Source organism: Oncorhynchus kisutch, linkage group LG9 (assembly GCF_002021735.2).
Source record: "Oncorhynchus kisutch isolate 150728-3 linkage group LG9, Okis_V2, whole genome shotgun sequence".
NCBI classification, from domain to species: Eukaryota; Metazoa; Chordata; class Actinopteri; order Salmoniformes; family Salmonidae; genus Oncorhynchus; species Oncorhynchus kisutch.
The window spans coordinates 31,615,618-31,630,759 of record NC_034182.2 but is presented as its reverse complement, the minus strand read 5'-3'; the positions used below and the strand labels follow the sequence as shown (position 1 = coordinate 31,630,759).

Genomic DNA, 15,142 nt, shown 5'->3' with positions numbered 1-15,142 from the left:
GCGCTGAAACATAAGGATACTGTAAAATAAATAAATATATATATATATATATAAATATATAGATATAAATATATAATCATGTTCTAATTCTATTTCTATGAGCTGAACTCACAGAAAAATTGATCTGTAGCCTACAAAACTGTGGAAACTTCTCAAAAAGACAAAAGGCCTAAAGAGGCACTAAAGGAGTTACAGACCAAATGTGCTTTTAAAGTGAAAAGAAGTGATAACGTTGGCTGAGAAGCAGGCATCCACATAGGGCTGTGACCTCTACACAGAGTAGTCTAGTTTCCATGGAGATTTATGTACACAGTGCACACAAAAGAGGGCTAAGGAGGTAACATGGGCTGTTTAAGCCTTGCGGAGGGCTAAGGAGGTAACATGGGCTGTTTAAGCCTGGAGGTATTTGCCGGAGCAAAACCCTTCTACTAATGACATGCGGCTCATACTGAGTTGTAGAAGCCTTGTTTCAAAGCACCGGGGTTAGCATCGGAGAGAGAGCTGGAGGGAAGAAATGATTGTAGGAGAAAGCAAAGGCAGAGCAGGAAAAGATCCTAAACATGGGAGAAAGGAATGAGGGTCGGCAGGTAGTCTAGCAGTTAATTAATAAATAAAATAATGAAATAAATAATGAAATCAATCAAGAAAGAAAGAAATCAAAGAGAGAGCATTACCTGAATAGCCTCGAGTAACACCACATCATTTACACAGCAACAGGGTAGAAGAGAAGATTAGCAGAGGGAAGAGATATGGGGGAGGGACATTTAGCAGGAAGAGCAAATCAATAAAGTGGGCAGCAGAGCTGGGAGGGACTTGTTCTAAGTGGATTAGATGTAATGTGATCGATAGGTTATGGCTCCGAGTGAGGTATTCACTGCAGGCCCAACAGCATGCTACTGAGCAGCACAGGATTGTGGTTCACAATGAACAAAGCCTTCGCAGAATTTCTTGGCTAAATTCAGAACGAAGTTTCCTCTGTTACATTGGAACTAGGAATAATTGTATTGTTGTTTAAAAAATAAATGTGAACCAACCATCTCTCTTTTGCGTTGAACATCGTGATACTGCACATAAAAACACGCTTCATCAAAAGGACAACCATTCTTATATTGACTCCACCGACAGAGACTACTGGAATAAGCAGACTACTGGACTGCACTAACAAAATAGCTCTTTGTCATCCTAACCACAACAAAAGACATGGAAAGGTGGTGTCCTTAACATTGTGGGTCTGCAACGATTTAGTTTCCCGCTACTGGCATCCTCCCAGCCATCCTTTTCTGGCTATGAGCCCTGGGCCTGAAGCAGCTGTCACAGGAGTCTGGGGGTGACTTGACGGAGAGTCAGAGAGGGGTGGGCGGTGTGCCAACCCACAGGGGCAACTCCTGGCAGAGGAGAAGAAAGAATGGAGGGAGGAGTAGAAGAGGGAGGAGAGGAAGGAGGGAGAAAAGGAGGAAAAGGGAGAAGGTGGAAGGAAAAGAGGGAGGGAGGGAGGTCCTGAGGTCAAACTGTGACCCGGAGGTCCTGAGATCAAACTCACTGCCCTTGACCATGCCCCAAATGCAGCCAGCTGGAAACCCAGAGGCACACAGCTCCAACCGCTACCCCACACAGTGCAGCGTGACCAGCCTGCCAATGACCAGAGAAGACAACCGACCAACATTGACACCACGCCAACCTGGGAGGGAACACCTGTCTTTTGTTGACTCTCCCACTAACTGAGTCAAAATCTGACAGACGGACGGGAGGACGAGCGCAGACTGAGAAATGGTGGTCAGGGGACCACTGGTGGTCTGTGAAGCACGACGGCTGACCCCAATTATCGGGGTCAAAGAGCAGAGGGCCTTACAGGTAGTCCCCCGCCACCCTCTTAGGCCAAAAGCACCCCCAGTCCACCCACACGCTTTGGGGCCAAACGTGTATTTTCACAGATCTTTTTTGCTCAATTAAACTTCAGAGGACAGCCCGCCACATCTCTTAGCCGAGGTCAAGACACCAGGACTATAAGCGATGTCTGGCTCTCGTAAAACAGAGCCATCGTTTTAACATGGCAGACTGTATTAGATCCAGCACCTATCAAGATTGTAAAAAAAATGTTGAAGGAATAAATGGGGGAAGATTTAGAAAATGAAAACATAATGTTTTTACGGCCGCGTTAACTTTCAGCACCAGGATAACAAGGAAGGGAATTGAACCTTGGATCAACCAAGCCTGTTATTTTACTGGCTATGAGTTAAACTGTTTTTATCTTCAACATGGACTCGCAAATCACTGATTTTCTTTAAAGTAAAAAATTATAATTTTGTGGGAAGATTTTCAACAAGAAAAATAATTATTGTTGAAAGGATCTACATCCAAAGCTAAAAGAGACAAGTTTGGGACACCAGTTCCACAGACATCAGTACTCATTAGTAGGTAAAAACGTTGGAAGGACCTCAGCCAGTTATCTAAAAGAGAAGCACTCAGACAGCCCCTTCATGTATGAGACACTTCAATCATATTAAATAACTGGTCTTTTGAGGCTCTGAGTATATTTCATCAATAATGTTCCTCCGAGTCTAGAACAGAGCTAAACACAGAGTAGAAAAGGGTATTCCAGGCCGGATAAGAGATAAATACTACATAAATCATGCAGAATCTACTGAATCCTCTTACAAATCTGGCATTCAGAGCACAATTTTTTAGAAATGTTCCATTAGTCATCCCAATCACTGTTTAGCTGCTAAAGGGACCCAGAGATTTATAAGAAATCTCTTGGAAATCACAAGCTTTGGGTTGAATAAATGAAATGCTCTCTTATTCTGAATATTTGAAGAAGTAAGTCTACAGTTTATCCTCGACAGTTCATATATGGTAAGCAAAATGTTTGCGTGTGAAACAGTGATGACAAGTGAAATGAAACTGAGTGAACAGAGGCCCTATCTCCAAACATGTCCTGACAAATCAGACTGGTTATTATCCAAAATATTCTCTCTAGCCATGGAACTTGATATGCAGAATATGATACCAAAAAATCTTTGAAATTACAATACGAAACAGAAATGTCTGATGAACACAAGGTGGTTACTAGCAGCAGCGCATGGCGAAGGGTATTATGCCCATGCCAGTGAGTTTCCATTGAGAAGACTGGCAGGTTGGCACAATGGCTTGCCCACTCCCTGCCCCCAACCCCCTCCCGCTGGCATTCATCTGGGCATGCACACGGGTGCTGCTAGGGCAGATTTTGCCCAGCTAAGCGCGTCTATGCACGACAACAACGGGTTGAGAAGCCTCTCTAGATTCACCCAACTCACTGAGCCAGCGACCTTTCTTTGGGCATTAGCCCACAATGTTCATTATAGCACCAACTCATGTTTTTATACACAAAGTAGCATTTCATTTACATTACATAAGAAGCCATTAAGAAGCAGCTGGCACCACAACATTTCAGAGGGTTGCTGTTTAAACCGATTTGAATGCAGATACATATTCAAGAATATGGAATTGTATAATTCACCTAGGAGAACACTAAAGTCTGAATGGCATACAATCTAAATCAAATAAACCATGGAGCATATGACATCATTTTTTCCTAACGACTAACGGAAACGGCATATTCTGTTGAAGTGGGGCAGCAGTTTGTTACTTTTTTCTTTGTGTTTTGTTTGTTTGTTGCAGAAGAACAAAAGCATGGCGGTCCACATTCTGCCACTGTCAGAAACTTTCCAGCGTGCCCACTGCATTGCGGAGGCCAACCAACGAATCAAAGGCACGCTGGAGCAGACAAAGAGGGTTTGATGCCAACCTCGGAAACTCTAACAACCCTTACTGGCGTTTTCCCTGCCTGCCTGGCAGAGCGCAAACAAAATGGCACCCGCCTTGCACGCTACCAAAATGTGGTGAGATTGTCTAGAAAGCTGGGCACTGGTAACGGTATGCCAAAGACCGCCCTTAAGCTGTACTCGAAAATGTGTCCTACTTTTCTGGGCTATTAAAAAAACTGTTGGAAAATCTTTGAAAGTCTCGTTGAAATGAAACGGCTAACAAAATGTCCGTCCTTTTGCAAATGAAGATTCGATATGTGGTATCTAAGCTACTCAAAAAATGAATATGGTAAGCTGCCGATACAGGAAAAGCTGATTACCCTTCATCACTATTCATCACTTGGGAAAGATATTAATAACGGAAAAACATATTTTCAAATATTAGGACTCCCCAACTTGGCAACCATATGTATACACATCGCAAGTGGCAAATGCAACATTCAGACTTTAAAAATATATATAAACCATTCAATTAAATTACCACAACCTGTGGTGTGCAGTATGCTTTGTAAATTATTATTCCTTGCATATCAGCGGACCACATTTGAGACATTTTGAGGTGTGCTCTCTGATACTATTCAACTGTGGCAGATGCAAACTAGACATGAGAATCAGCAGCGCCCCACAAAAGACACAAAAGAGGGTCTGATGCCAACCATGGTGCCAGTGGCAACCATTATTGTCTCTCTGCTGAGCCTTCTGCTTCCCCTGGTACTTATCAAACACAAAATGGAGGCTCTGCCTTTCATGACAATGAGCTAGCTAAACTGTCTGCGTTTCTTCTCCAACAGTATTATGGTGGGTATCTTTCTGAATGTGTTGGCGTTATCGTAAGGGGATTTATTGTGGCCCAAGGTTGGAAAGGGAGTTTTAAATAACTTTAAATGCACACTTGTAATAAAAAATCGAACAAAAGTTTAAGGAAATAGTTGTTAATGTAGCACTGAAAAGGTTCAAGTGGCAAATACCTAAGAGAATGAATATCAAAACAACCAGAATTTGCCAGAATATATATAGCAATGTCTTGTAAAATTATATATATTTGGTCTGAGAAAATGACTGTTCTTGCTAGTTTCACCTTCTTAGAACTATATAAAGATCACTCTCTAGCATAACATCAAGAAATGCTATGACTACGTTTGAGTTTATAGGCATTAAGTTCATTTCTGTAATAGTTTTCATTCTATTTTAAAAATCCAATACATTCACATTTCCTTACCCAACAAATAATGTAATGTATATTTTGCCAATGTATCTACTGTATTTATGCACTATTTGTGAAATTATGTCAATTTGATTAATTGACTATATGCCGAGATTGAAGTAACACATTTGTTCATTTTACATTTGTCTCCAAACCACATTTTTCAGTAAAAATCTAATGTAGGAACTCCTTGTTACAAAAACTAGATTAAATATCTAATCAAAAATCAAAACTGATATCAACATTTGTCAGGAAAAAATAAATACTGTACATCCATAAAAAAACATACATTTCTCTCTTTCCCTAAATCCCCTGTTTAAAACCATACATTCTTATCTGTCACATCAAATGATGTTCTAATTTCTATTATGTTCAATCATCCAAAAGTGTACAATACATTTTGTGAACACATAAGTTGTCGGCACTTTAATGTAGTAAGTCTTTGTAAAGAGAACGTGTGTGTGCCTAAAAAACACAGCATTCACAACAGCACCGGTATCAAACCAATCAGAAGAGAAAAGCAACGCAACACACACTATCTTGTCTTCTATCGTCTGTGTGCGCAAATTATGTGTGAATGTATATTATGGTTTTTATCCTGGTTATATTGTATTGTATAAAAAATTGAAAAGCCTGATTGCACATTTGGCCTTTTTTGTCTTTCACGAAAGGCCAGCCACCTTCTGAGGCCACCATAGCTGAGAGACTCCAACCACCCTCCAATGAGGCGGCCAAGATGGCAGCAGATATGACCCATGACCTTGGCCAACCCCTAACTCCACCCACCCAACCAGTGATTCACACAGTAATTCAACCTACCTTGGTCCTGGACATAGTATGCTAGAAACAAGTCGAGCTCCTTGACCGACACTGTAATGTGATGCGGCTGGACGCAAAGTGCTGGGTTGGTGCAATGCGGCGACTTGACGAGGCGCTCTCCGTCCGTACTTTCCAACGGGATGCCTTTGAACAGGATGACCATGACCAGGTCTAGGCGCCACACCTTGTCGGCCTGCCGCAAACAGTCGATCCGGCGGATCTTGCCCTTCTGGTCGGGGTTGGAGAGGACGCAGCACGGGTGTTTTTTGCCCGTCACGCTGAGCACAAAGTCCTCGCGGTACTCCTGGCGGATGTCCTTGCGGAGCTTGGCGAGGAGCCTCGAGGCCCACTTCTGCTTGATCTCGGGCTTCTCGCTGAGCAGTTCGTCCTTGACCGCACGCTCCTCATCCTTAGACATCCGCTTCTCATGCTTCTTGAAGTACTTGCGTTTCCTCGCCTGGAGGTTGAACCACGTGTAGGCGATGGCACGGACGTGAGGGAGAAGTGCCTCGATGAAGGGATGAAATTCATCCTGAAAGGCAGGGGGGAAGGGAAGACAGAGGAAAAGAAACAGAGAAGTCATGTCAAGTGGCTTTTTCCCCAAAACGTTCCCATTCGATAAGCCAGAAGTCACCCTGAACAAAAAATAAATAGACAATACACACATCCACCTTGTTACAGAATACCTTATATACAAAATTTGACATTAGGCATATTGAAAATACAGTAAAATTATAACAACTAAATTAAAACAATTCTGTACTGGAGACAAATCACATGGTCATGACTGTCACATATTGACTCCTATAAGACAGTCAAGTCTATCTGGTCTGAGAGTTTACAGCACAAATCTGTTCAGAAAAAAAGAAGAAACACCATCATTAACACCAGTTTTACCATCTTAAATACGGCTGGGGTTACATCTGAGAAATAACAATCTAGGTTGTTGAAGACATGAGGATGCCACAGTGTTTATTACAACGCCAACACCACAATAGAGCAAAGCCCACATTAGAATGTAGTCTGGTGCTGTTTCCGTTTCCCCCGCACATGCTCTGACTAAGACTGCTGGGAAGCCCACATTAGAATGTAGTCTGGTGCTGTTTCCGTCTCCCCCAAACAAGCTCTGACTAAGACTTCTGGGAAGCCCACATTAGAATGTAGTCTGGTGCTGTTCCCGTTTCCCCCGCACATGCTCTAAGACTGCTGGAAAGCCCAGTTAGAATCTAGTCTGGTGCTGTTCCCGTTTCCCCCACACATGTTCTGACTAAGACTGCTGGGAAGAAAACATTAGAATGTAGTCTGGTGCTGTTCCTGTCTCCCCCAAACAAGCTCTGACCAAGACTGCTGGGAAGCCCACATTAGAATGTAGTCTGGTGCTGTTTCCGTCTGCCCCAAACAAGCTCTGATTAAGACTGCTGGGAAGCCCACATTAGAATGTACTCTGGTGCTGTTTCCATCTCCCCCAAACAAGCTCTGACTAAGACTGCTGAGAAGCCCACATTAGAATGTAGTCTGGTGCTGTTTCCGTCTCCCCCAAACAAGCTCTGACTAAGACTTCTGGAAAGCCCACATTAGAATGTAGTCTGGTGCTGTTCCCGTTTCCCCCGCACATGCTCTAAGACTGCTGGAAAGCCCAGTTAGAATCTAGTCTGGTGCTGTTCCCGTTTCCCCCGCACATGCTCTAAGACTGCTGGAAAGCCCAGTTAGAATCTAGTCTGGTGCTGTTCCCGTTTCCCCCGCACATGCTCTAAGACTGCTAGAAAGCCCAGTTAGAATCTAGTCTGGTGCTGTTCCCGTTTCCCCCACACATGCTCTGACTAAGACTGCTGGGAAGCCCACATTAGAATGTAGTCTGGTGCTGTTCCCGTTTCTCCCGAACATGCTCTGACTAAGACTGCTGGGAAGCCCAGATTAGTATGTAGTCTGGTGCTGTTCCCGTTTCCCCCGAACATGCTCTGACTAAGACTGTTGGGTAGTTGGCACGAGGATCATGCCCCCTCACACTTGCATTTCTCTTATCAAACCGTCCACATTCCAACATGTATTTGCCCTTCACTGGAAGTGGAGAAACGATAGTCTAGAAGGGGGGACTGGAGTGTAGTCAAAAATGCTCATAGCCGTTATGAACATTGGTTTGGGACTAGGTTTGCAGTCCCACGCCATGTCCCTTAATGTGTTTTCATAGATGCATGGCACTTACTCCGAGTCATTCCTAAATCTAACCAAGGTTGACAATGAAAATGGCATCTTGGCACAACCTGCACATTCTTTCTAGTTCCTCTGCTCCTTTAATAAGGGGGGGATTGAAATGCCTTGTGCTAAGCAGAAATGAAATCCTTTCTAAATCCACTTTAGGTGGGTAGGTTAGATTTGTTTTTCCTCACAAACGTAGGCCTGTCTATAGGTAGCTTGTTTGACTGCAAAGTGCAATGCCAAGGAGCATGTAATTTTGACTAAGACAAATTATTCTGAAAAGTATTAGATGTTAATAATTCAAAGGAACTTGTTTTTTACTATTTATAAAACCAACTTTATTGCAAATACTTTTAAGTTGAGACAAATCTATGGGCAGCCTAAAGTGTTTTAATACACTTTTAACATAAACAATAAATAACAAAGAAATCTTATATTATACCTGTTTGGACTTAGTAAACAGCAAAAACTTAAACATCAGAATGTTTAAGTCATTAACATTTCAAACTCAAAAATTGTGAGACGGCTCTTTTGAAAAAGGCTTTGGAGGAGTTAAACCACATATTGTTCTTTGTGTAGGCAGGCAGACTCGCTCTGGGAAAACCACAGAGATCCACTCCCTCCTGTATCTATGCTCTCATGCTACCCGCATGGTGTTGCTCAGAGGAAGCCACATCGTTGATCTGCACTGTCATGTGCCAATAAAACGTGACTTTGGGCGCTGAACTAAAACACTGAAGCAAAATCGATCATTAATAACAACTCATGACATTTTTATCAAAGTATGAACTGATGTTGTTATAGCCCTTTTGCTTTAGAAGGTGAGTTTCTGAAAGATAAAAAGCAACATTTTTTGAGTATGTAGAAGGAAAAATTGTAATATAGTCAATATTGCTGTGAAGTGATAGTATATTTTAAGCAAGACATTAGTTGTTATAAAAGTAACGTTCGTTTTTAATAATATTGGCAATAACTGTTGATACAGTAACAGTAAGATATATATATATATATATATATATATATATATATATATATATATATATATAGTATTTATATATAGTATTTACACAGCAACCAATTAAAACTCAGAAACGTCTTCCCTTCATATAAGAAAGTAAGCCTAGTTTGCACTAGAATTAAGGTTTAGCTATGCAACATTACTAAGGTAAGCCTTGGAATTGCATGTGATGCTGTGTAAGACAAATGAGTTGGCAAGGGCCTTGTGCAGTGAACTTCAGTTGAGGCCATAAAAGCCCAATCCTCTTAAGCACAAACTAAACCACATCTCAGTCAATCACTTACTTATGCCAAGTAAAATATAAACAGTCAAACTGAGTCAGCCAAAAGCCATGCTACTCTGTCTAACCACTGAATCAACCATTATCATTGTTTTCATCTTCATTCACTGCAAGTGGCTCCCATGCAGCTAAACTGAGTGAAACGCTCTCCTGAAACGCACTATGATTATTTAAATTTTATAATATTACCAGGCCATAACCAAATGGTGGTAATCTAAATCTAAATAATAATAATATAATTTGGTTAAAAGGTAATCTGTTGATTTGTTTCAGTTTACACATGAGACACGGGACAAAGGAATGTAGTTTTTGATAATTTAATCTGATAGCATGATTATGATCACGGCATTTTGGGGGGGGGGGGGTTTCTCTCTCACTGGTAACACACATGTTCTTTCTAACTCAAAATTAACTTGTCATCCTATAATACAACCTATTTCGTGCACTTTTAATCAACACACGTAAGGCCAGGTGAAAACCATTTCCATACCAAAAGTTACATAAAACCAATGGCTGCTACAAAATATAAGCAGTATATGAACTATAGTTTTATACAAAACACGACCATTTTCAAAGCATTGTTTTGTCGATAGTCGCCTGGTAGTGCAAGTGACTATCATATAACTAAGATAGGCCGACTCAATAAATTGCGCGGCACTTGCGTATATAATAGAGGCACATAATCGATAATAAGAAATCAAAACTTAAAATCATTCCATATACCTGAGTAAGACAAATCGGAGAGTACATCATGAGCCAGCAGTGTACACAAAATAGGTACTTCGACTGATTCTTCTGAATGCCAGGTATAGGCTACCACTTTATCGCGCCATTCCTCCTTGCCCGTAAAGCACCATGCAAGATTGTGGAGAAGTTATCCGCGCAAAGTTGTTATACAAGAACATCAGTTAGATTGTGGAGATCCAAACAATCCTCTGTTCTCAGTTTAAATGGAGACGATATGGCAGACAGGCTATTATTTTCCAAAGCAGCACATTGTATCCCTATATGGTTATCTCAATCCGAGCCGGTGAATGAAGTTAAAAAGAAAACCCGATTTTCTGGAACAGTGCGCTTTATAATGTGAGAAGTTAATTCATGAAAGTATTGTGAAAAGTATAGAAAGCGCTGAATTTCAGATTCCACACTCTTCTTGTTCAAACATGATAGCCTATAATATCGACCTGTACACCCTCAGTCTGCACGATACTAACAAATCCGTCCCCAATATGTTTTCTCTCACTTAATTACACAGTCATAGTCTATACTCCTCCTCCTCCAACAAACGCATTCCATTTCCACTAGCCCACCTTTTCGTCTCCCTCAGAAAACACAGCATAAAACGACCCCCCCCCCCCCCCCCCCCCCCTCTCTCTCTTGCTGTATGAGTTATGATTTTATGAGCGGAAGACTTTGGACCAGCGCCCCGTTCAAAAAGAATCGCAATGGAAAATTCCCCTCACAAATACAGTAAGGACTCGAGACATTATTCGAACTCTTGTTTTACATGCAGCGTTAACCTGTCGATCATTTTCCTTTACAGTATACAGGAATATGTAACAGAAAATCCAATAGAAATGCCCAATATAGCCTGTACTAAACTTCTAAAATGCATTTCTCACTCAATCCACAATATATACAATGGCCCCCTCTACTTACAATACATGTTGAAATTGCAACAAAAGTAGCTTGATTTGTCTTGATGGCACGCACACCTTTAATAAAACTGCAAATAGTTTAGAATTTCAAGTAATCTAATTCTTATTGCCTGATACCTCTGGCTCCCCACCCGTTTCTACAAAAAGCTCAGTGAAAGACCTGAAGAAATGTAACCACTCTCAAATTCATAGACTGAGCTATGGATACAAGGACTGGCCATCCATGATATCAACATGATAGTTTAAACCATGTTTTGAGGTTATATAATGGTTATTTACATGGACATTATTTACAAAAATTGGAGTAAAAACATATTTAGGGTTCTGTTTTCTGATGAGGCACGACAGTTGAACTAAGCTCGTGAGGCATTTATAAAGTATATTCTTCAAGAATCAATGGGTACATATCATTAATTTATATGTCCAACAAAATGGATGTAGCAACTGTATATTGCCAGTTTAAATGTCGGCAAATATATAGCATATGGCCTTTCTAAACTATGCCAGTTACAGGAAACTGTTCCACCCGTGGTATGTCACGGTGGCGCATGGTTCTGATGTAATTTGGATAAACAGTGGAGTGGTTCCAAAACTCTGACACACCTGAGGTCATTACAATTTCCGCATGACCCACCACATAAACGAGACAACAACATTTTCCAACACCACAACAACATTTTCCAACACCACAACTCATAGCTACGACCTATGAGGTCCGGACAGATCCACCATTTAGGAACTACTGGAACAGCGTAGAGGACAGGAGCAGCCTGTCAACGACTCTTCGCTTCAACTCCACAGTAATATACATGTACTGGCCTAAACTACAATGTGGTGTCAAACAAATAGTAAATAATGTTTCATTTTTAATCCTGAGAGAGTAAAATGCGATTATGTGTAAAAGTATTCGACTACTTCGCCAATGGCCCGTAACCTGTTTTTCATTGCACGCGGAGGAACATCGTGTTGTTAACCTTTTCCTTTTCACGGAAGTTACGGGTCATTATTGGACTATATAGCAATGATATAAATATGGTGTAAATCAGAACAATTATCCCTACAAATGTGCACTTTTTCGTTCGCAGAAAACCAGACATTGTTGTTAACGCCTTGCCTCTGTAAACTCCTATAGAATTCCTCCATACATTACGAATCAAGTTCATTGCCAACAAAGGGGGCAGGGGAGGTTAACGCAGTATGTGTGCCAATACATTTTCTTTGGGCGCTCCTCCGACCAATTGAAAAGCATTTGCATATCTGTTAACGGGACTTGTCCAGTTGTCATTGACATAATTCTATTCCTGCTCAACCAGACCGGGTTGCAGTGAAGAGCAAGTCAACAGTAGGAAAAGGCGATGTTGTAAATTACACGTTATTGCAATAATAATCTACGTTCACGTACCATTGCACTGTATTGCATGGATTTAAAGGGGGATCCTGGAACCTGGGTGAAACACAAGCCGGTGCCTTCACATTTCTCACGTTCAACTTTGTGCTTTTCAGGCTTTTTTTCTTGATAGTGCTTGCAACAACAAAAAAACGGAAGAGAATTCTTGGCAGAAATGCGCGTAAAATCAAGTCGCCCCCCCCAAAAAAAATCTTCCTTCCTCTTCACGTCTTACTTTTGGATAGCTTTTGGGTTGTTCAGTTGTTGTTGAATGCGATCCAGAAGAGGCTGAGTTTTCGGAACTGGGCAGGTCTACGCCTCACTTTCCCCTATCTGACTGCCTTCTCTGTGCCGCTCTGCGCAGCCAAAGAGAGCTCCGCACTAGAACTTGGATTCTCGCCTCTCATTGGTCAGTGCCGCGGCGGCCTCTCGACTCCGCTTGTAGACCCCTCACTTCCGCTCGCTACTCAGTGTTGTGGCAATACATCACAGGCTGCAAACTGCTAGACTGGCAGAAGTTGTGGTTATTCAGTGGTTATAGATGTGAGTTAATTTATGTTATCTGTGGTTACAAGGAAACCAAATATATATTTTTAGTTATTATGTCAATTAGACATATAATCATAACACAATGTTATTATATTATAGGCTATAGCCTACTGGTCACTAATAATAATACTCTTTATCAAATTGCTTTTAATAGGCGTACTATTATTAGCATATTACCATGATTATTATTTCAGGTACTTTTTTTGTTTTTACAGCCCATCATTTATAATAGTTTTCAAATTGTACTAAAGGCTACCAACAGTGTGGCTACTGTCGTTAATTGATTTGAACTAGGCTTAAAGAACTACTCTTGATGAAGTATTTCCTTAATATGCAAATCCTTCATATTCTATATGAGGCAATTGCATCAATTCTCTCGACCAACACAGTAGGGAAGGTCAGGCTTGGGTGAATCCAAATGATAATGGATAATGGACTGTGACAGGATTTATACAGTCCACAGACTCTGCATTTTGTTTTATACATTGCCATTGTAGTTCAATGTTTTATAATTAAAAACGCTTAATGAATGATAGGCTAAGTGAATATAGCCCCAGAGGACGCGACATAAATACAAATGCCCAACAGAACGTGGATATGGCCTAGAGAGGTCACTGAATCTAACCGTCTAATATAATAAAGCTGATTAGAAAGTTATTTATGTGTTCTATATAACTTGTATATCTCCGAAATGAAAACAAATATGTATATGCTATATAATTTAAGTGTTTTGCACAGACAATCAATGCAACAATATTCAATTTTCCAATTAACATTGATTGTTCAGAAATACCGTTATAAGAGCAAATTAGGCTGCTTTATTCAATTACTTCATGATATTGTCCTTGATATAGTCCCTGACATGCATGCAGGGGAAGAATGCACTCTGCAAAAACTCAGAGGCAAATGAACTAAACTAGCGCTATATGTTATAACACGTGCTCCCAAAATGTATGCCTATCTGTAAAACACGTTTTACGATAAATAGGTTATCGGTAATTAAGAACTTTTACCATTGTCCTCGTCTGATTTCAACGCCTAAGCTTCTATGTTTAAAGCCGTCCTTCCCTTCTTACGAAGAGGGAACTGGTGTATAAATCGACACCAACCACGGAGAGAGGGTGCAAAAGTTGGTCAACCGAAACGTCGAAGACTGCATGATCCCTTTGGTCCTCTGAGAGTGAACTTGAGAACATAGGTTATTTCATGAGAGAAAATGTGAGTTTTCAGACGGCCTCTTCCACATTAGGCTCCTCTATTAGAAATGCTGTGTGTTTTGACACTCTCTAGATAACTTTTGATTTGGAGTATTTTTGGCACGCAATTATTTCTCGAGAAATGCATGAATGAGGTGCGACAAAATCTTAAGACGTGGCCGAAATAACATTTTCAGAACTTCACGTTGTTTTTTTTGTTTTTTACCCATTTTACGCACGCATTACGCACAATGTGCCCTACATGTATATATTTTTTGCATTAAATGCGTTGTATATGGTCTTCTTTACTATAGCTTACTGAAGGAAAATGGAAAAAAAATCGTTTTCAATGATAATATACATTGTGCTTAGGTCGACCCATATGTATTTGGTCACGCCTTACAAAACGCTCACGTGGACGGCGAGAAGAAGATATCAGTGCGCTCAAAGTCACTGAACCGTGTTCTATTGGCCGTTGGACATATGTTGGCAATATGGATGTGATTAATATGTTGCCTTTTGATCAAAGTGCATGCTGAGTCTAACCAGGTAATGTCATTGCATCATATTTCGATAAGGATTATTCACTAAGATTTCATAAAATAATCATAAATTCGAATGTCCATTGTTCATTTGAAACCATGAACTCCAAGTCGCATTCGACAGCTATTATCAGGGCCTTTGTATTGTAAATTTTCTGCAAATTATATTGTTTTCAAACACTGTACACTCACTGTACTCTAACAACACTCATACTTAATGTGGCACTCATTTGCCAGTACAAAACAAGATAAAGGTCCACGCAAAAAGACAACACTTCACAAAGTGTTATTTTTGCCGAACATGTTGCTTGTAATTCTCCCGTGTTATATTTTGTGCCGTCAATGTTACAATAGATACATCTACGCATTGGTGTCCATCTTTAGACCTTTCCTCTCTGTGTGTGCGTGCGTGTGTGAATTTGAATGCATGAAAGACAGAGGAAAAAGGTCCCGTTCCCTTAAAGTTACCAGAAGGACTGGTGTATATTGA

At 40.7% G+C, this 15,142-nt stretch overlaps 1 protein-coding gene across 10 annotated transcripts in view; it reads right to left on the bottom strand.

Moving 5' to 3' along the window:
• The window catches only part of LOC109880990 (nuclear factor 1 B-type), a 97,577-nt gene extending 84,732 nt beyond the window's left edge, over positions 1–12,845 (bottom strand). For 2 of the 10 annotated variants that reach the window (XM_031832411.1, XM_031832414.1), the window contains exons 1-2: positions 10,044–10,630; positions 5,827–6,358 (exon numbers count right to left, since the gene is read on the bottom strand). In XM_031832411.1, the coding sequence (XP_031688271.1) occupies positions 5,827–6,358; positions 10,044–10,073 (562 nt within the window). In that variant the 5' untranslated portion in view covers positions 10,074–10,630. Of the gene's footprint in view, positions 1–5,826; positions 6,359–10,043; positions 10,631–12,380 lie in introns of those variants that run through there. The other 8 variants (XM_031832417.1, XM_031832419.1, XM_031832420.1 and 5 more) reach the window with 7 other exon arrangements.
• Between the last annotated feature and the right edge of the window lie 2,297 nt (positions 12,846–15,142).